A 21,121-nucleotide genomic window follows, 5' to 3' on the forward strand; every position below is an offset into this window, starting at 1 on the left:
AAAAAAAAAATTATGAAACTACAGTCTCTTCTATTTTCAAATTTATAAAATTATAATAAGCACATGGCTGCCAGTCCTCTAGATTTGCAACGAGAACCCAGCTTTCTTAACTTAATTTGAACCTTTTCCATCTCACTATCATAATATAGTTGGTGACAAAGTATTTTTCTATTGTTTTGCAAAAACTCAAGTTTTCTCCATCTATTTCTTTTCAAAAAAAACTATAAAATTAGAATTTTTTTTAAAAATTTTGTGAATTTCTGCTTATTTTTGTTGATGAATTGGCCATTGGGTGTGTGTGTGTGTGTGCTGTAAGTAGTCTATGTCAGTGGCATGCAAACTTACTTCTCTTGCGACCCCCTTTATTAAATGTAAAATTGACGTAACCCCTCAATGTAAACCATGAGGTAGGATGACAAGATTTTTAGAGAACAAAAATAGCATTTTAAAAATTATGTAGTAGAAAATTTTATTCGAGTACTGAGAAAGGAAAAAAAAATTGTTTCCTTTTTAATTTATACATTAAAGTAATTGTTTATTTTAATTGAATACAGCTAAAACAAAAAATCAAATTCTTATTCTTCAATTAAAATTACAAACAATTAAAAAAAATAAACAATTACAAAACAAAACAATTAACGAAAAGGATGAGCCTGGATAACCGATAATATTTGGTCCATATTTGGCTCAATATTTGGAATTGCTAATCTCATGTCATCTTCTGGACGAAGCTGGAACACTGTTTTGTTTTTATAGCTGTAATTTTGAGAAGCCAACTTCACATAAATATGTAGACCCGAAAGGTAGCAATGGTTGTAGTGCCATTTTTGATAATTCTGGATACTCATCTCGAAGAGAAAGCCAAATTTTTTCACAAGTTGTAGTCTTGAAACGAGCACGTAATGCTTCGTCATATATCAGGTCGATAAGATATTCCTTTTGTTGAATGGTAATTTCGGGGCAAGAAGAAATTTCAAAAGCAAAGAGACACGAATCCAATAAAACTTTTTTTCTGGAGATACTTTAAATCATTTGGAAAAATTCTTATTTAGCATTGTTAGGTGGGCGGCAATGATATCCCTAAATTGCAAAATGTCAATATTATTGCTATTAACAAAATCAGAAAAACATGGGAACATTTCAGTATTATTATGCTCCAATTCAGTTTTGCAAATATTAAGCTTCTTTTTGAAAACTTCTATTTTATGACTGAGTATTAATATATTTGTTCCCTGTCCTTGAAGACTTAAATTTAAATCATTAAGTTTTCCAAGCCATTTTTGATTTGTAAACGATTGAGCAAGGTTCGGATTTGTATCCGATAAAAACAATAAAACTTCATGTTTCAGGTCAAAAAGATGTCGCAACACTACCACTGGACAACCATGTTACTTACTTTTGTATATAAAATAAGTGTTTCATAAGCGGATCTCATTTCATTACAGAGTATAGTGAAAAGTCTGCTATTTAAGCTTCTACTTTTAATAAAGTTGATCACACTTACTGCATCTTTCAAAACTTCGTGCAGATCAGTTTGCATTTCCTTCACTACTAATGCTTCCCTGTGTATAATGCAATGATTAAAAACTACATTTGAAGCAATTTCCTTTACTTTGCCTTTTAAACCTTTATTATCTCCTGTTAATGCAGCCACACCATCAGTACAAATTGAAATGCAGTTGTTCCATGTTAGATTATTTGTTTGAGATAAAATATTTGTAACATCAAAAATCTTCTCACCCGTCGTTCTTCCTTCCAAAGCTTTGCAAAATAGAAAATCCTCCAAAATATCTCCATTGTAGCAGTATCTGACATATACAATTAGTTGAGCCAGGTTTGAAATATCTGTGGATTCATCTAACTATATTGCAAAAAATTGGACTTTCTCTCAATCGATTTAATAAATTGAATGTTATGTTGTCCACGATAGATGTAATATGCCGTGAGACTGTGTCTCTGGATAGAGGAATTGTTTTTAAATCATTGCTGTACTGTTCTCCATTCATAATTGAAATCATTTTTATTGCACCAGGGAGAACAAGAGATTCAGCAGTAGTATGTGATTTAAAATTTTTCCTATTAAATACAAAACTTCCACCAATGCTCTTAAAGCTTTACAAGGAACTGCCGTATGTTTCTTTATGAAAGATTTCTGACCTTGTATGGTGTTGGCATGTCTTTTGAAAAAGGATTCAGTTTTTTTTCATTAGCTCTGAATGTTTCTTATGTAAGTGTCTTTTAAATTTAACAGGTTTCATGCTTTCGTTAAGTCAGTTTTTCGTAACATATTATGCATACAGGATGATGCTCATCATCAACAACACTTAAGTGAAGCCGTACTTCATAAATTCCTCTTGATATTTTCTATTCTTTTTCATTCCTTTTGATTCGGAATATGATGGTTCTCTACTAGAAATTGATGGTTGCCCTGCACTTGAAATAACTTTAGTGTCCAAATTTTCACGTGATATATTTCTTATCTTATTAGCTTCTGAAGTATCTGTAGCAGCATTATTGCGTCACTCCTCAGCCGTTTTGTTCTGATTATGCAATTGTCCATTGTAAAATATATGTATATTTTTTTCTTCTTAAAAACAGTGATAATAACGATGAAACGTGCAATATAAAAAGTAACAGAAGAATGAAAAACACATCCAAGTTGATATGAAAGCACCAAATTCTGAAGCAGAATAAAGTGTGTGTGCAACACACTTGCTATATATATTTACTGCTACCGCATATTTGCACCTCTGGCCTTTAGGCAATTTGAGAATTTGTGCTGTAGGAAGCACGTAGGAGCTACAGGAATTACCATAAAGGGATTAATTGTGTAGTACTTCTTAGTACTCTGTGTGTGTTATGGGGGTTTAATGGTGCATAAGCTGCTGGGACAATAGTGTGCCTTCTCAGTACTACTCGGCAATTGAGCAGTATACTGAGAAGTATTAATGCATACTGAGAAGTCACACTAGTCAGCTGCTTTTTGTGTGTCCATAGCCAGTGAACAAATTATGGCATATTCCCTATGCAGTAGGCAATAGGGTTGATTCTATCTCAGACTTAGTTTTTAAGTAGTCGGGTGTCTACACCTACAGTATTGAAAAAGTAATATTAGCAACAAGTTTTTAGCTTTCATGTACAAAAAATAAATTTATTTAAAAATTGCCACGACCCCTTTAATTTATCCCGGGACACCCAGATGGGTCACGCCCCACAGCTTTCACATCACTGGTCTATGTTGCAGAATATAAATGCAGGATGATAGTATTGTTCTCTGTTATGGGAAATCATTTCACACTATTTGTGTAATGCAAAGATAATTAATTAATAGTGTCTTTCAGTAATATGCCTTTAAATTTTAAAGAAATTTAAAATAACAGTATAAAATTCAATAACCATGGGGCCATGTCATTACTGGCTTTCAGAATGAAAGCTTATTGGCAGTTTCATTGCCTTTTCTATCATTGCATGTTATAATACTCTACTGTACTTTGTTTTTACTGTGCTATGTTTACCACATGATATATAAAATGTTATTAATACATTTTATAATATTAAATAGTAAAACATAAATATTATGTTAATAATAATATTCTTCTCCTGCCTTCTTTCCTTCATTCCAGGGAGTTAGGCCCCATGTACTAATGCACTCTCGTGCCATCTCATCCATTTTTGTCTGTATCCGTAAACTGTTTTTAATATTGGTTCTACTTTTTATTTAATTCGTTAACCTCTGGCCTGGTGCCATGTAAGATTTTGTGAAGTCATGGTACTTGTGTGTACCTTTATAGCTTACAATAAAGATAATTTATTTTCATTTCTATTTTCTTTTTTTTTTTCTTTCTTTTTTTTATTGTCCATGTTTCACTTCTATATTTATTTTTTAACTATAAGTTCACCCCTACTACAGCCAGTATGTTAAGAAGAGACAAGTAAAGTGCAATGTATTTATTGCATTAATGCATAATGAATTAAATCAGTGCATTCTTTAGAATGCATTAATTTATAAATTAATGAATGCATTTAATTAATTAATTAATAAATGCATAAAACTTTCTCCAACAGGTGATGTGCAGGATTGTCCAGTAGGGTAACAGGTTTCGAGTAACAACAAGTTTTGTTAACATTAACATTCTGTGTCATGATTTTACAATGGAGCAACGAACAAATGTCAAATTTTGCTTTAAACTGGGAAAATGTGCAACAGAAACCTATGAAATGTTAACAACCATTTGTAATCAAGAAACATTAAGTTGCACCACTGTATTTAAATAGTATAAGTGGTTCAAAGATGGATGTCCTGGATGTTCTCAATGACCTAAGAAGTGGGTATCTGTCAACCTCTTGAAATAACAACAGAGTTGCAAAAATTTGGGAAATTGTTGCATGATATCATTATTGTTATTATTGTTACAACTTAACTTGTAACAATTGTTGATCAGTTGGATATGAAAAAAGGAGGTGAGTCATCAAATTCTATACGAAGATTGTGGAAAGGGAAATCTGTGCTGCACATCCTCATGGATGAGCAGAATCAACAAAGAGTGTCATCATGTGAAGACTTCATCCAGACTTTTGAATACAATCCTAATTTGCTTGACTGTATTGTCACCTCAGATGAGTGTTTGGTTTTTCAGTATGACCTAGAGATAGAGCATCAGAGCATGCAGTGGACTTCAAAATCATTACCAGGGCTCAAAACGTTTTGTGTACAAAAGTCCAGGATCTGCTGATCACGTTTTTCAACAAACAGGATATGATTCACAAGGAATTTGTACCTGGAGGGCAGAGAGTCAGTGCCACATTCTACATACAAAGTGCCTTAAAGACTTGAAGTGCATTCCCCGGGAGAGGCTGCAATTTTCAGAGAAGGTAGCTGGTTCTTGTTGCATGACAATGAGCCCACCTATTTCACACTTGTTGTGAAGACATTTCTGATGACACATTGGCGTTGTATAGATCAACCATCCATCCTGTTCTCCCGATCTAGCACCAGTGGGCTTCTTTCTCTTTTTAAAGTTGAAAACTGCTTCAAAGGAAAGAGATTTCAGGATGTTTGAAGACATAAAGAAAAACATAACCAACAAACTGAACATAGCCTCTTTGGATGCCTTCATTGAATCTTTTCAGAAATATTTAGAACAGTGTAATAAGTGCATTCATTCAGGTGGTGATTACTTTGAATAAAAATAAAACCATTTTTGAACCTCCTTCACTTTGTGTTTTTTTTTATTGCACCAATCTGGGAACTTTATTGCCACACCTCGTAGATAGGCTTATTTTGTGGTTCATTAATGAATATTTTGATGGACTATTAGAAATCTTAGTGTGTGCCCATGAGTATGACTCTTAATAACACTGGATAAATGTTGAGAGTAACATAATGTCGTACTGATATTTTTTGAATGTGATTTTTATTCTTTTTTTTTTTTTTAATTCTCGAAAATTTTTTTACAGATTGAAGAACTGGTAGATGAAGATGTATATAGAATGTTTCAGCGATTTAAGTTAAATAGAGGTAATCTAATTTCTCTCTTATAATGTGTTATTTGGAAGACGTGATGTAGGTTGTACTGTTATAACTCTTGGCACTTTCTCTATGTTACAATAAAAAATATAATACAATGCTAGCAATATACATATAATTCATCATCATCCAAATAATCCACTATTTCCATTCGCTGTTTTCTTCCATTCTATCTTGTTCCCCATTAGATCTTTAGCCCTAGCTAGGATAAGCCCTCTTTCCTCTTGATCTGCTTCTAGGCCTATTATTATTGATTTTTTTTATAATATCTGTTTAGTTAAACTCTATTCTCCCACCCATTCTGCATCCCCTTGTAATTACAAGTTTGCTTCACATTTCACATAGCAATGATTGGATATTTATTACCTTGATTTTTTCTTATTTCCTCATCTGTAATATGGTTTTGCCATTGTTTCTATCTGTTAGCTTCATTTATTTATCTTGTACATCTCATTTCTGAAAATGTAATCTTTGAAATTATGCTTAAAAGTTGCATTACAGAAAAAAATGAGTTGTTTGTAATAGCTGATGTTATCTTTTGACTAATTTCTCTTTTGCTCCAAATGAATATCTTTAACTGGCTTCCTAACACTTCCTGCATTACATATTCTATTGTTTATTTCCACGTTTAAACTTCCTTTGCTATTAAAGACTATTCCTTGACACATAAAATTATTAACTTGTGCCAATTTTTGATTATTTAGTCTACATTCTAAAGTCCTTATCTCTCCTAACTTTTATTTTTGTGTAACTGATTTTCATGCCAGGTTGTCTGCCTGTTTCATAGTATATATACCTCTGCCCTATATTACTGCCCTATATTGTATTATTATTATGTTTTTATTTTAATACATTACAGCAAAATTAGTTTCTGCCACTTTGTTATGGTTTATATAATAAACAGTTTCATTTAGCAATATGAAACTGTTTTTCTTGCTGTAAGCAAGAACTGTGATTAAGAAACATTAGGTAGACAGAAAATTCAGTAATAAGAAAATTATGAGTTTTCCCAGGTCAAACTCATAAATTCCTGAACATACTGGAGGGATGGATTCCAGAAAGTTTTAGTTTGTCAGCCTGTTACTTTAGTTTTCTCTTTGAAATCCTTTTAACACAACTCTGGGGTTCTAAAGAACACTGTTTGACATTTAGTAATTACTAAATGTCATTTTCAGTAGATTCAACCCTGGGCATAAATCGGCTTTGTGGGTAGCATGTTGGTAGAATCACTATCATCTCCACACCAGGTGGAAAAGCCTGAGTTAGTTCCACTTCTGAGTCAGTGACATGAGGAATTTTTATGGGCCTTTTTCACAACATGGCTGAATTAGTCAGTCTCAGTCGAGGGTAGAAACAGAAAATCAACCACCGAACATATGTAATTTACAGACATTATATATGGAGCAATATGGCCTTAGTTGCTCGTAAAACCCTACTATTACTACTAGGCATAAATCCTTGCACGTTTCATTCCATTTGGACTACTTTTAGACCTGACTGTTAATATATTGGCAACATGCTCAACACATTCAACTCAGACCTTTAAATATAAAAATAAATATTTATATTATAGTGAATTTCTTTCAAGTTGTAGAAACTAATTTCAGCTAATTGGCATAAATCTTCTCAGATTCTTGTTGCATTTTTATTGTAGAAGTAGAGCTGGATCCAACAAGGACTTGGTGTCCTGCAGCTGGCTGCGAGACCATTTGCTATGTGAGTCTGTCTAAGGATCCAGATCGTGGAGTACCTGTACATTGTTTCACTGTAAGTATTTTTACCTTTAAAAAGTTTTTTTATTATCAGTATTTTATTCAAATGTGTGTGTGACACTCAGGTCACTTTGCATATGTTGTAAAATAATTGATTTGGAATTAATTCTTGCATTTAATTGCAGTTGTTGTCCAAAAAAGTGCATAACATATTATACTGGAAACCATGCTAGATTAATGACCCAGATGCCTCACATTATTCTCTTTAAACCATCAGAAAAATATAATATTTATTCAAATATAAAATTTATTGATATTTATTAAATCTAAGATTGTTTTTCTTACTTTTAGATGTCATTTTCTATCATGTAAACATTTGCATGATGGAAATTATACCAACTTTTATTGTTGTCTCTTAAAACATGCCTCCCATAAAATTATTTATGATTTTATGGGACTTCTCCTTTGTTTTTATGGATTTCAGTTAATTCTGACTTGTGTAAGAGATACACATTTCTGTTGTGCTTCTTCAATACAGCCTTCCGAATACTGAACTTAACAGTTGATATAATTTTGTTATTGACAATACCCACAATGAAATAAATAAATCCACATGCTAACTGCACATATGGATATCTCTCCTGATATTTTACTCAACAACGAAGAGGTTTGATGAAACTTAAAATATCATAAAAATTGTAAGTTAACATGAATGCAAACTAGAGAAAATATTGTTTTTCAAACACAGAACTTCTGATTGAATCAAAAACGAAAACCAGTTGGACAAGTAATCACTGTGCCAACATTATTTACCATCTCCCCATCCTAAGCTCATGTCCAGTGTACATCAACAAATCACAGAGAATTATGACAAGGACAGTGGTGGCAAACAGCATAGGACTATAACCAATCATATATTTTCAGAGTTGGTGTAGTACACTACTGCGAACAAATCACAGCTTAGGTTTCCCAAACTGGTCTTCCTCCACATTGACATTAAAGAGCTACAGTAGCTTGGTACGTTACCCAAAATGTTATCAGTTGTTATGAGACACTGGCTAGTGTTTCACAGCAATTGATAACATGCTTCCTTATTTTGCTTTGAAGTTCTCTTTCTGAACAATAAAGGGATTAAGCAGTGTGTTGCTTGTTCTTCAGAGTGGGAGAAAGTGGACAACATGTATTAGTATTGAAACCAGAGGCTTTTGCTCAACTGGTCCAAAAAAAATTAAAAAGTAGATAAGAAAATACAAATTATGCACTTTCCACCTCACATATGTAACTATCCAATTGACTTGAATTTCTTCAAACTGTCAGCCTCAGCTCTCCTGCAAAGGCAACCTGTTATAGTAATCAGCAAAACTGGCTAAACAAAAACTTCCTGCGATCTAGTGTAAACCCCTTCTTCTGTATAAATGCACATCAGGATATAATTTCAATTTATTAGCTACCAGGGAAGAGCTTAAAGCAGCCTCATAAGATATAGACGAGGTTACGAAAAATTTTAGCTAGATTTTGCTGTTTAGTTTTTCCAGAATTTCAGAGCTACAAAATTCTAGTCCATTTCAAATACAGTGTAGTTTTATTTTCTTCACAAATATTTCTGCATAAAACCTTGTTCTTTGTTTCTTTTTAGAAATGCATATCTTTTATTGAGACTGGCTGCACCATTGCTCTCCCAGACAATTTTAGTCTTGAGAAGTTGGCAGGAGAGAATGCCAACTTCTCAAGAACCAAGTTGGCAGGAATTTATTTTATAACGCAATAAAGTATGAGAGAATTATTGGTGTTTTTAATTTTTATCTTTCAGTGTAACTTAACATTCTGCTCCTTATGTAAGCAGCACTGGCATGCTACTAGAACATGCGAAGAATTGCGAAAGGCACTCAAAGATGAGGAAGAGTAAGTTTTATATTTTTTTGCATTATCTTGTTTTACTAAAAATCACATTGGCTTATAATAATCTGTTTTTTGTAGAAATAGTCTACTTTGTACTATTTGCTTTGCAAGAAGAGGAGGAGGTGCTCTTTTAAATTATGTAAACCGGTGTCATGAATCAGCTCCTTAAAAAGAGAGTTGTTTGAATGCCAAAAGCCCACCAAAACCCTGACCTGATTTCAACTCAGGTTGCAATGACTGCACCCTGCCACACCATCCCCAGAGCAATTGGGGAAAAGAAAAATATGAGGTATAAGTTCAGTACCATCAGTATAAAACTTTTCATTAAACAAACCAAGCTTATCAACACAATCAGGGTAGAATAGTATTAATATTGGCAAAATAATTTGAGGAAGCAAAGCTTTATATAATACCAGCAAAAAAAATGTACCTACTTCATTTGTGTCCATTCGACTTAATAATTTGTCCAAATGTACTTTTAATTTATTCAAGCTACCTATTTCCACAATGCTAGGCGGAAGTTTAATCTAACAATAAAGTTTCTGACCATCTATTCTGCATCCATTGTTTTTCAGTTTAAATTTTTTCCCTTGTCTGTTTCATTTGAGAAAGAATAACAGTGCCATAAGTAGTTAAATTATTTAACTCCACATGAAAGAGTCATTCCAATTTTCATAATTTTATTATTTATATTTTAATAGACACAAATAAGTGAATTTCACATGTTAATTCCATTTTTTTGAACAGTTACAAGTATCAATTTGAGCCATAGTTATAAATGAAGGGAATATTTTTACAAAGCTGTGTAACCACAGCTTTGTTTGAAATATACAAAGTTTGATGAATGTTATAACTGTTTACATTATTAATATTCTTCAATACAATCTTCTTCTGCAACTACATACTCATTCCATTTTGCCTGCCACTGAACAAAACATTTTTGGAAGTCTTTTGGGAATCCTTTTTAGGTAGTTTGTCATGTTTGATTGGATTTCTTAAATCATTGTCCTCTCATGTTCTGTTTTAATTTTTGTGAATTGCCAAAAGTCTCATTGTGCCAAATCATGTGAATAAGGTAGGAACAGCATGATGGAAATGTTTTTGTTGGCACTGGGCATCAAGCAATTGACGTGGTGCATTATCATAGTGAAGCTAGCTATTTTTCATGTTTTTAATTTCTGTGTTGTCTCTCAACTGTTTTAAAACTTCTTGGCTGCATTAACAGTGACGCTTTGAGGAACACATTGGTGCCTCCGTAGCCAGGTGGGCAGGAGCAGCAGTGCGTAGCACACGCTTGATTAGACTGGGGTTCGAATCCTTGACCACCAAATACGGAGGATGCGGAAAGGTCAGGGAATGACCACCGCATATCCCCGGAGCAATACAGCCTTAGTTGCTAATGCTCCTAAAAACCAAATAACAATAACAGGAACACGTTCTGATAATACCCTCTCCTCATTGTCAATCAGCCTGACCTCTCGTGTGATTTTGACTGCTATGCCTCTTTGGCTTTGGTGATGACATTTTTCTTTGGTAGATTTGAACCTTGACCTCTGAATCATATCCTCACATCCAAGATACTCGTTGCCTGTTCAGATTTTTGTTAAAAATGCAGAACCCAACACAGCTTGCTCGAACAACTCTAATGAAATGATTTAAAGCAAGAATGCATGGAATGTACTTGCCACTCATTCACCTCATCAGTGAAAATGAATGAAAGGTACATTTCCTTAGCAATTTCTCGAATAGTCAGTTGCTGATTTAATTGAGTGATGGTGCAGACTTCATTGGTGTTTTGATTATTTTGGGATGTTTACAGGCAATTACTTCAGTTTTCATTTTCAAGAAAAAAATTTTACCTCACAAAACTTCTGAAACCACAAATAATTTTTTTTATCATAGCATCATTTCCATAAACTGTAATGACTTTCAAAGTTTACAACAAATTTTAATGTTCATGTGTTCAAATTTCATCATTTTAAGTATGTGAATGACAAAAACAAGTGTTCACTCAAAACAGTTTTTCAATAGAGTAAGAAGTTATGCACACTAAGTTTTACTTAGTGTGCATATGTTCAACAGATGTCTTAAGCCCCATTCACAGTCTTTTAGCTACCATTATGCATTCAAGAATTATAAGAACTTTTTGATGCATTCACTGAACTTTTTGATGCAGAGTTGTAGATGATCTCTTTTTAAACTGATTGTTAAGATATTATATGTATGATGATATACTTTTTGTGTTAGAAAAGTTAAAGTTAATGATTTGATTTTTAGATTTCCACTTAGTGATGAGGATGAGGTTTGTATAAAAAGATGTCCAAACTGCAGAATCCCTATTGAGAGGGATGAAGGCTGTGCACAGATGATGTGTAAACGTTGCAGACATGTATTTTGCTGGTATTGTCTTGCTTCACTTGATGTAAGTATTGTGAAATTTTATTTATATAAATGTTTTTAACTGCATTTATAGCAAGTCAGAATTGTCTTATGGTGTTTAGGAAATAGGTTTAATACCCTCATCTATATCAAGTGTGTTTTGGGAAGTAGAGTCCTACCTAACTTTAGTAAATCACTAACTCTGAGCAGCAACTAATATTTTTTATAAAGTGTTAAAGTAGAGGGAGTCTCTAAATTATCTTTACAGCTTTAATAAATAACAAACAACAGAATGAGGGAGATTTATAATTTATTACATATAAGAGAATAAGTTTAATTTTTTTTTAGCAGAATTTCTCCTAATATAAGAGTTAGTTTCCAGGAAAAAAGGAAGCTGAATTGAGCTGAGAAAAAAGTTCTGCCAGTTGATGCTTGGATCTTATTACATAGACTAGAAAAATAATAGCATTAGGGGAAAGAAAAAACTCAGTTTATTTTCTGATAAACTGAAATTACTGTTACAGTGGCTCAAAGGATTTTTGTAAAGGAAGAGTAACAGAGTACACTGTCTTTAGAAAAATTTTCCACTTATATTTCCATTACTTATATTCATTTATGAATGGCATCACAAATCTATAATGACAGGTAGTGTTTTACAACATGGTGCAGATTACCTTGAACACAAGTGCTGAAAATATTGAACATGTAAAGAAAATATTTTAATGTTAGTAATGCTTTGTTCATCTGTGCATAAAGCATTACTTGATGACAAACATCACTGCAAATAATTTATGAAAATTCCTTATAAGTCAGAGATGGTATACATGAGAAATCCTTGCAGAAATAAACAACATCAATGATAAATTTGAAGAGATAAAAGTATTGCTCTGAATGAAACGAAGAATGACTAGAAAAAATTCCCTAAGTGAAGGACTCCAAAAGAAACGAATAATTAACGTTTCCCCTGGGGAAGTATTACTTATTCGAAGTATCATGGGCAGGTAACTCATTGTGAAGGCATTCACAATATGAGATGTAAATAAAATGATGCCATGTAATGAACTTCGGTTGACTTACTACATAGACTTGATGCAGTGTACTAGCTTGTATGTCTATATTGTATTATATTAACAAAGTTTGATACTTTTTTTCCACACTTCAGAGAAAAAAACAAGACAATATTAGAAAAATAAATTTAATCAAGTGTGTGTGTGTGCGTGTGCATGTGTGTTTGTGTTACAAAAAACACTAGTGGTTGAGTTCTTATATGGCTTTTTTTTTTTCTTACACCCAATTTTTTTTTTTTTTTTTTTTTTTTCAGTTCCTGATCATTAGAAAATTAAAAAATGGTTACACATAGTTTATTTTTAATTGCATTTTTTATCATGTTGGGAGGACATTACGTTTTTGGTGCTTATAGTAAATAGAAGATAAGTAATGCGAGGACAATGATTTCATGTTGATGTTTGTATTCACAAAAGAAAAAAAGAGAAAGAGAGAACAAAAAACAGCACTGTTTTAATGCAAAACTGTAGGAAGACACATTCTATCTTTCACCCAGCCCTCGTGTGGGATACACACATTCTGTTCTTTTCTTCTTAGGGCTGTTGACCTACCTATATATTTCAGAACCGTGAATTATATATAAAGTTTGGCAGTTAGTTTTGAGGGGAAAAAGGAACTGAATTGAGCTGGGGAAAAGTTCTTCCAGTACAAATGAATTAATAAAACAAGTGTATGGTAATGATACTCTATCTCACTTGTGTTTTTCATGGGTCTGCAATATTTTAGGATGGCCATGAGGAGCTGAAAGACTATGAGCAGTGCTAGATATTCTTTGAATCCTAGAAATGATTAAAAAAAAATCATTGCTTATTGCATCTGATTGCCAAATGACTTTTTGAATGATGGAAGAACATCTTCACATTAACAGAGAAACAAATGGAAGATCTTCACTAGATTCATTCCACACATTTGATTGATGAACAAAAGCTTCTCAGACTCAAAGCGGCGCCTCCATAGCCAGGGGCAGGAGCAGCAGTGCGTAGCACATGCTTCTTGATTAGACCGGGGTTTGAGCCCATGACCACCAAATACGGAGGATGCTGAAAGGTCAGGGAATGACCACCGCATATCCCCGGAGCAATATGGCCTTAGTTGCTATGCTCCTAAAAACCAAATAACAATAACAACAGACTCAAAGCATGCAAAGAGCTCATTCAAGCAGTCAATGATCCCTCCTTGTTCAGTTTGATCATAACAGGTGACAAGTCATAGTGTTTCAAACATGATCCACAAACAGGTAATGGTAATCAACATCTCTCCAAGAAAAATTGTTTTCAAAAATCAAAACCAAATTGGCGTTGATCACTTTCTTTGGTAGCAAGGGAATTGCAAGAAATTTGTTACATCAATTAAGATAGTGAATAAGGAATACTATGCATATTTTGGATTGTTTAGATAAAATAATTCACCATTAAGGACTCAATTTGAAAAAGTGAACTTGTTCCTGTTGCATAACAGTACTAGACTGCATCTGTACTGATTACCAAGGATTTTTTTGCAAAATGTAAGGTTGTGGAGCCCCACTTCCAATTTATTTCCCCTGAACTGCTTCTTGTTCCCCAAAATGAAATCCCCATGCTGAAAGGATAATGATGTAGGAGATATTAAAAGAAATTTGTGGTATCCAGTTCAAACATGTTTAAAAAATGTCCCTGCAGCTTTACAATTGACCTCATGTATGTAGCTGCTCAAGGCAATTTGAAAAATATTAAACTTTTTCCATTTTAAAATCTGGTTTTGTCTTTCTAGCTTAATTGTCAGACTCTGTAAATGAAAACAGTCATTGCATTTTACTAATTTTATTAATGTTCAGATTGTTTTTTTAAGAAACTTTTCATTTTATAAGGCATGGTGTTAATACATTTGGAATGAAAGACAATTGTATTAACATAATCCCTTGAAAACTGCCAGCACTTTCCCCATTTATGTTTAAAAAAAAAAAAAAAAAAAAAAAAAAAACCATGCTCCTAAGGAATGTCCTGCTAAGGAGAATTTGCCATCCCAGAGTTCTGGAATAACAGTTTCTATATTCTGGTTTATTTTGAGAGTTGGAAACAGATAATATTCTGGATTCTTACAGTGTTACTGTTTCACTTCTTTATTAGAAAGGCTGAGATGTTCTAATAGAAGGTTAGAACATGTCAGACAAGAAAGTTCTGTTGTTTATCCCACTAGAAGTCATTTCACCTTCCACCCCACCCCATCACCTATATTTAGCTATTTTTCACTTTAAAACCAATTTGGCCATGCAGTTATAACTCATTTTCTTTCAAGAAACATTTTTTCTTTCTTGGTTGCTCTATTAAAAATTTAGGAATTCTGCATTTGAATAGGATAATATGGTGTCAAAATAATCTCACATGGCTGTGAGTTTTTGCATACCTTCTAGCATTATTATTATTAAAATTAAAAGTTTTCATTATGAGTTTTGTCCTTACTTTTTCTAGGATGATTTCCTGCTCCGGCACTATGATAAGGGACCATGCAAAAATAAACTGGGTCACTCCAGAGCATCTGTGGTGTGGCACAGAACTCAGGTAACTTATCACAAATTTTACTGGAAGGATATCATTTGTCTGTATGATCTGATATTTGTTTCTGCAGTTGTATCTCTTAAAAAAGGATATTAAATTATAGCATGTAATGCAGTTCACATAAAAGTTTAACTAGTGTTTGTCAAGCTGCTATTGATAATATAACAATGATAATATTTTATTGCTGATATCTAGAAAATTATTATCTATTAATTTTATTTTTAATAAAAATAAAAAGATCTTGAACACTCAATTTTGCTCTTGTTTCAGCTGATGCAAGTAAAGTATTCAAGAAAAACCTCATGTTAGTCAACTTTGTATTAGCCAATTTTTTTCATATAAAATGAATTTGAATAGTAAATTAGCATATAAATAGTATAATTAACACATTGAAATTAAGAGAAAATGCAAGAATAGTTTCAACTCTACCTCCACAGATGCTGCTATAAAAGATTGATTTAATTCCCTCCCAGTTCCTATCCTTTAATCTGCTGTGACCTCCCCCACCAATAGCATATTGATGCTATTTTGGTCTAGTTATCTCTGTGCTTATTGATATTATTTAAAAATTTACAAGGTATCATGATACCCAGCACAATTTGGTTGGGTTTTTAGTATCATGAATGGAGGATTATATATAATATACTGTCCAGACAATAGGCATCTTAAGATGTAATTTCACCATATATCTATTTTAATTCCCACAGGTGAATGAAGGAACCACAGTATTCTGAAACATTTGGGTCTCTTGTAATGTCCGGTTATTTATTAATTAATTTCTAAATGACATTATTAGAATGCAGTGTAGTGTATATTTTAATCACATGGGTGACATGAGTAATTACAGACTTGTTTGTTACCTTAACTTCTATTCCAGGGGAAAAAATCATTCACTGAGGTTAAAGATGTGATACAGGACCATCTAGACAGGAGTGCAGTTATACTTCAGTCACATTATGGGTTGGTTAAGGAGAGATCTTGTCTGATCAGTTTAATTGGATATTATGATGCAGTGACAAAGGAACTAGATGTTAAAAATAATTTTGATATCATATACTTGGATTTCAGGAAAGCTTTTGGCACTGTTGCACATAAAAGACTGCTGTACAGATTGGAGCAGTATGGCATTCAGGCCAAGTTGCTACAATGGATAAAGGGATTGTTGAGTGGAAGAAGACAGTGGTTATCAATGGACACTGCTCATCTTGGACTGATGTTATTAGTGGAGTTCTACAGGATTCAGTGCTGGGCTCACTGTTGTTTTCTGTGTTTGTTAATTAAATTGATATCAGGCTTAATGTCTAACTTTGCAAGTGATACACAGGTTGGCAAGGATGGTTAATGACAGTAATGAAGATATGCTGCTGCAACAAGATCTAGAAAAAATAAGCGGGTGAGCTGAGAAATGGCAATTGAAGTTTAACATCGACAAATGCAAGGTATTGCACATAGGTAGCAGTAATCCCAGAGTAATGTTCAGTTATGTGTAATACACTTGGGGGGTGGAGATTGAAAGGGACCTGGGGGTAATTTTGCAGTCAGATATGAAGTTCTCTTAGTAGTGCAAACAGGATGCCAGGATAGTTCATAGGGTTTTGCCAATGATATACAGGAATTTTGCTAGCACAGATAAGGTGATTATTCCATTGTATAAGGCAATGGTCAGGCTACATCTTGAGGCATGTAGGTCTGGAGGAAACATTTTAGGAAGGATTTAGGATTTGTTGGAACAGGTACAGACAGGGGTAAACAAGATTAGTAAGGGGGAAACAGAGAGGTGCTCTTAGCAAGAAAGACTTCAGTTCTGCAAATTGCAGCATCAGGAAAGTAGGCACCTGCGAGGTGACGTGTTTAAGGCCTTGAGCAAACTCAGTTTGGGTGGGATTCTTCCTCTTGCTTAGACTATGCATGTGATGGGACATAAATTCAAACTTTGCAGAATTTTGCCTTCAGCCAACAGGTGGTCAATTGCTGAAACAAGCTTCCATCCATTGGAAGTGGATAGTTTGAATAAATTCAAGGAAGAACTAGATAAACTGTTCGAGGGAGTATGGATAGTTTAAATGGAATTTTTTTTTTGGCTGATGCTCTATAAGCTTTCTTTCTTGCATCATTTTCCACTAGTACTAAATATATATAAGCAGAATTTTGAAATTTTGTAGACTTAATGGTTCAAAATATATGTACAGTAAACCCTCACTAATCCGGATCTAAACATGAAAAATTCTGTTCATAGTTGAATACTGCTGATTGACTGTGTAGAGAGGGACGGAACATACACTGCCTTACCATTAATATCCTGCCTTTAGACAAAAAAAGAGCTTTTATTAATGTCATTTAATATTTTGTGCTGAAACCTTTTGCTTTTATGACGTGCCATGCCATACTACTCAGATCGTAACAGTGGTTTGAGGACATGGGTGTGGAAAAGTTGGATTGGCCAGCCCAGAGTACTGATCTTTGGGATGTATTGGATCGTCGAGATCATCCAAAGAACAAGGCAGAACTGGGGGCTGCGTTAAAGGCAGAGTCGAGGAATATAAATGTCAGGTGATATAATCCTCGACTTGGCCTTTAATGAAGCCCCCAGTTCTGCCTTGTTCTTTGGGTGATCTCGACGATCCAATACATCCCAAAGATCAGTACTCTGGGCTGGCCAATCCAACTTTTCCACACTCATGTCCTCAAACCACTGTTACGATCTGAGTAGTATGGCATGGCACGTTGTTTTGCTTATACAGGTACGGACTTTCCCTGAAATATTTCCATAATATTGGAAGTGAATAACTGTCCAGCATTCATGGTTTTGTCGATAATGACTAATGGGCCCAAGCCAAACCATGAAAAGCAGCCCCATACCATGACACTGCCTCCACCAAACTTCAATCAGAATCTATCCCGTGGCATTTGCCACACCCAGGAATGGCCATCACACTGGTGGAGTGCAAACCTCAACTCATCTGTCCATAGGACTGTTTTCCACTGCTCTACAGTCTAGGATTCGCATTCCTTACACCATGTTAATCGGCATCTAGTATTTGTTGAGGTGATCAATGGCTTGTGAACAGCTGCACAACCATTGTAACCCATATCATGGAGTGTCCTTCGTATTGTACTAGTGCTGACATTAGTCCCAATACTCTCACAGAAGGGCGCCTCCGTAGCCAGGTGGGAAGGAGCAGCAGTGCGTAGCACACGCTTCTTGATTAGACCGGAGTTCGAGCCCATCACCACCAAATACGGAGGATGTGGAAAGGTCAGGGAATGACCACCGCATATCCCAGAGCAATATGGCCTTAGTTGCTAATGCTCCTAAAAACCAAATAACATAACAATAACTCTCACAGAGGATTTGTGTGACTTGAGACGATGGCAAATTACGATTTGGCACGCAGTTCTTTGCAGAATTCTCTTGTCCCTTTCTGTTAGTTTTTGGGGTTTACCAGGCCATTTTTTGGCAGATTCAGTCCCATTCCTCTTCCATTTGCATATGACGTCACTAGGGATCCCCAGACTGACTGCGATGTCTGGTACAGAACGCTTGCTTATGTGGCATCCTACTATCATTCCATGTTGGAAGTCTTAATTCTGTTGAACTGGTCATCTTGCATGCCCACTTTTGCAGTTGTCTGTTTGAAGCCCAGTGTGCATATTTATAGCAGGTTCTGTGACATGTTGCATGCATAGGACCTGTTTCCCCATCCATGGAGGGGTGTCCGGAAATTAATGGTAGGGCAGTGTACTTTACATTGTCTTGTGTTTGACTCTGAGTCGGATGGATGTTATTGCTTATATTGCTTCATTTACGTACTTCTTTAATAAAATATGTTAACATATATATAAGTTAACATATTTTATATAATTATGCATTCTAAAAAATTAAAAAGTGAAATAAAAAGAAAATACTTTACTTTAACTGTCATTAACAAGCTCAAAGTGATAGAACTTGAAATTGGTGTTCCTGGAAAAAAAATTGCTGAAGATTTGGTATTGGCCAACGTGTCAAATATTAAAAAACAAAAAGAATCTATAAAAACATTTCCTTTAAAATTCGATGTGGGGAGTGATAAAAGCAGTGTATCAAATAGACATTAAAGAAAAAGCCAAAAGAAGTGTTGCTGGAAGAAGCTGTATTAATTAAGGTGGCACTGGCATCGCATGCCAACTGTCTTTTAATAGTTTTTAAATAAAGGCTCTACAGTGATTTTTTTTTTAATTTATTTTCATCAGTGTTACCTATATCATTAAATTTTTCCATTTATTTGTGTTCTAAGTTTTTTTCTCTTTTAGGGTATCTTTTGCTCCACTAATCCGGATGACCTCCCCCATTTACTCTGGATTAGTGAGGGTATATATATATATATATATATATATTTTTTTTTTTTTCTATGTTTAAAAATGAAATGTGTACATGTGCAATTTTTAAATTTTGCACTCATAAAATTTAGAACTAATTACTTTCATTTATCATTTTTTTTTGAGCAGAATTAAAAGTTTTGTTTCATTAAAGATATGTAAAAAAAAACCAGGCCATTTAGATTTCCAAATTTTTCATTAAAAAATAAAACATGCATATATATATATTTAATGCGGTCATTAAGAAAAAGGTCAGCGAAATTGTGTTATCGCTGGTGAGAAACCAAATTCTTGACAGCTAAAAGTCTGCCTCTATCAAGTTTAATTTCAGTATAAACGTCTTTATTTTGTAAAAGTTGAGATGGTTATATAATTTCAACGAGATTTGCTGAACTTTACCTTGCTAGTAACATGAAAACAGTAATTGGTATATTCAATTAAACTTTAAATATAATTAATAAATTTAATTTAACACAACTTTAGAGTTTCTGATAAAATTAATTGGAATTTAAACTTTTTACAACTTTAAAATTAACTTTATTTCCATTGGAGCAACTTTAAAAACCTTTTTCTTCCTTTAATAGGTTGTTGGAATATTTGCTGGATTTGGATTTCTTCTCTTAGTTGCATCACCTCTATTGCTGCTGGCAGCTCCCTGTTTATTGTGTTGTAGATGTAAACAGTGCAAATTCTTTTATGAAGAACCAACACCTCTCTGAAAAAAAAGTTCTGGTTGTGAAGAAAAGTTAAGAGTTAATGCAAGTCAGTTTAATCTGTCTAGTCTAAATACTCAATGAGAGGTGAAAATGTGCAATAAGACTTCTTAATCTATTTTGATTTCAAGTGGAGCAGTGACTTTATTTTATTTCCTTATATGAAATGGAAATTGTGCATATTTGAATGTAATTGGCTTTAAGCCTGCAGAATTTAAGTACTTGAACTTTTGATTCTGTAAGGTAAAAAGTTTGGATGTTCATTTACTGTGGTAAACAAACAGTATATTGAAGGAAACTTTCTCTTCCATCCATCAAACACAAAGACCAGAATGATAAGCTTATATTTCTGAGGCTGATACATAGGTGATAAAAGAGGAGTGCAGTTTAGAATAAGTGGAGAACAAATCTGCACCCACCACCATCTGGCTTATTTACACTATTTGATAGGAATTGCCTTCTTCAACACAATTACCATAATTCTGTGTGATTTCAAGCTACAGGGGAATATTTTTGTTGCTTCTTGAGGCCACCACTTTAGTGAATGTATTTCATACATTGCCTTTGACCATGTTATCATTGCAAATTATTTATGCTAACTTGTTTCTAGCAATAATAAAATCAAACTTTTGTGTTATAAAAAAATAAAGCTTTCTTTTGCATTAGAGGTTTTTACATTTAAACATAACAGCTGAAAGAGTAGTAGACTGGTTGATGTTGGTGAAACAGCCATTCATACCAACAAACTTATTAATATACAAATTACTATTTTAAAAAGACTTAATTGTTAAGTTTTTTTGAAAAAGGAAAACAAAGTTAACATTTTTCCTCTTTGTTTACTGTAATGCATCACCTTGTCAGAGAGCATGGCATCTCCTTTCAGAATTTGGCTGTGCACTAATTTGTACGTAATCGCCTTTACTTTTATTTGAATAG

The 21,121-nt window shown here is 33.7% G+C and overlaps 1 protein-coding gene across 1 annotated transcript in view; it reads left to right on the plus strand.

Annotated features, from left to right (window-relative positions):
* LOC150081026 (putative E3 ubiquitin-protein ligase RNF144A-A) overlaps positions 1 to 20,750 on the plus strand; it is a 72,472-nt gene extending 51,722 nt beyond the window's left edge. The window contains exons 4-9 of the mRNA XM_090382010.1: positions 5,458 to 5,518; positions 7,182 to 7,294; positions 9,050 to 9,141; positions 11,416 to 11,560; positions 15,030 to 15,119; positions 20,057 to 20,750. Coding sequence (XP_090238136.1) covers positions 5,458 to 5,518; positions 7,182 to 7,294; positions 9,050 to 9,141; positions 11,416 to 11,560; positions 15,030 to 15,119; positions 20,057 to 20,191 — 636 coding nt within the window. The 3' untranslated portion in view covers positions 20,192 to 20,750. The remainder of the gene's footprint in view (positions 1 to 5,457; positions 5,519 to 7,181; positions 7,295 to 9,049; positions 9,142 to 11,415; positions 11,561 to 15,029; positions 15,120 to 20,056) is intronic.
* The last annotated feature ends 371 nt before the right edge of the window (positions 20,751 to 21,121 follow it).

This window comes from Mastigoproctus giganteus, chromosome 9 (genome assembly GCF_048544385.1).
Source record: "Mastigoproctus giganteus isolate SK-2022 chromosome 9, ASM4854438v1, whole genome shotgun sequence".
In the NCBI taxonomy this organism is placed as follows: domain Eukaryota; kingdom Metazoa; phylum Arthropoda; class Arachnida; order Uropygi; family Thelyphonidae; genus Mastigoproctus; species Mastigoproctus giganteus.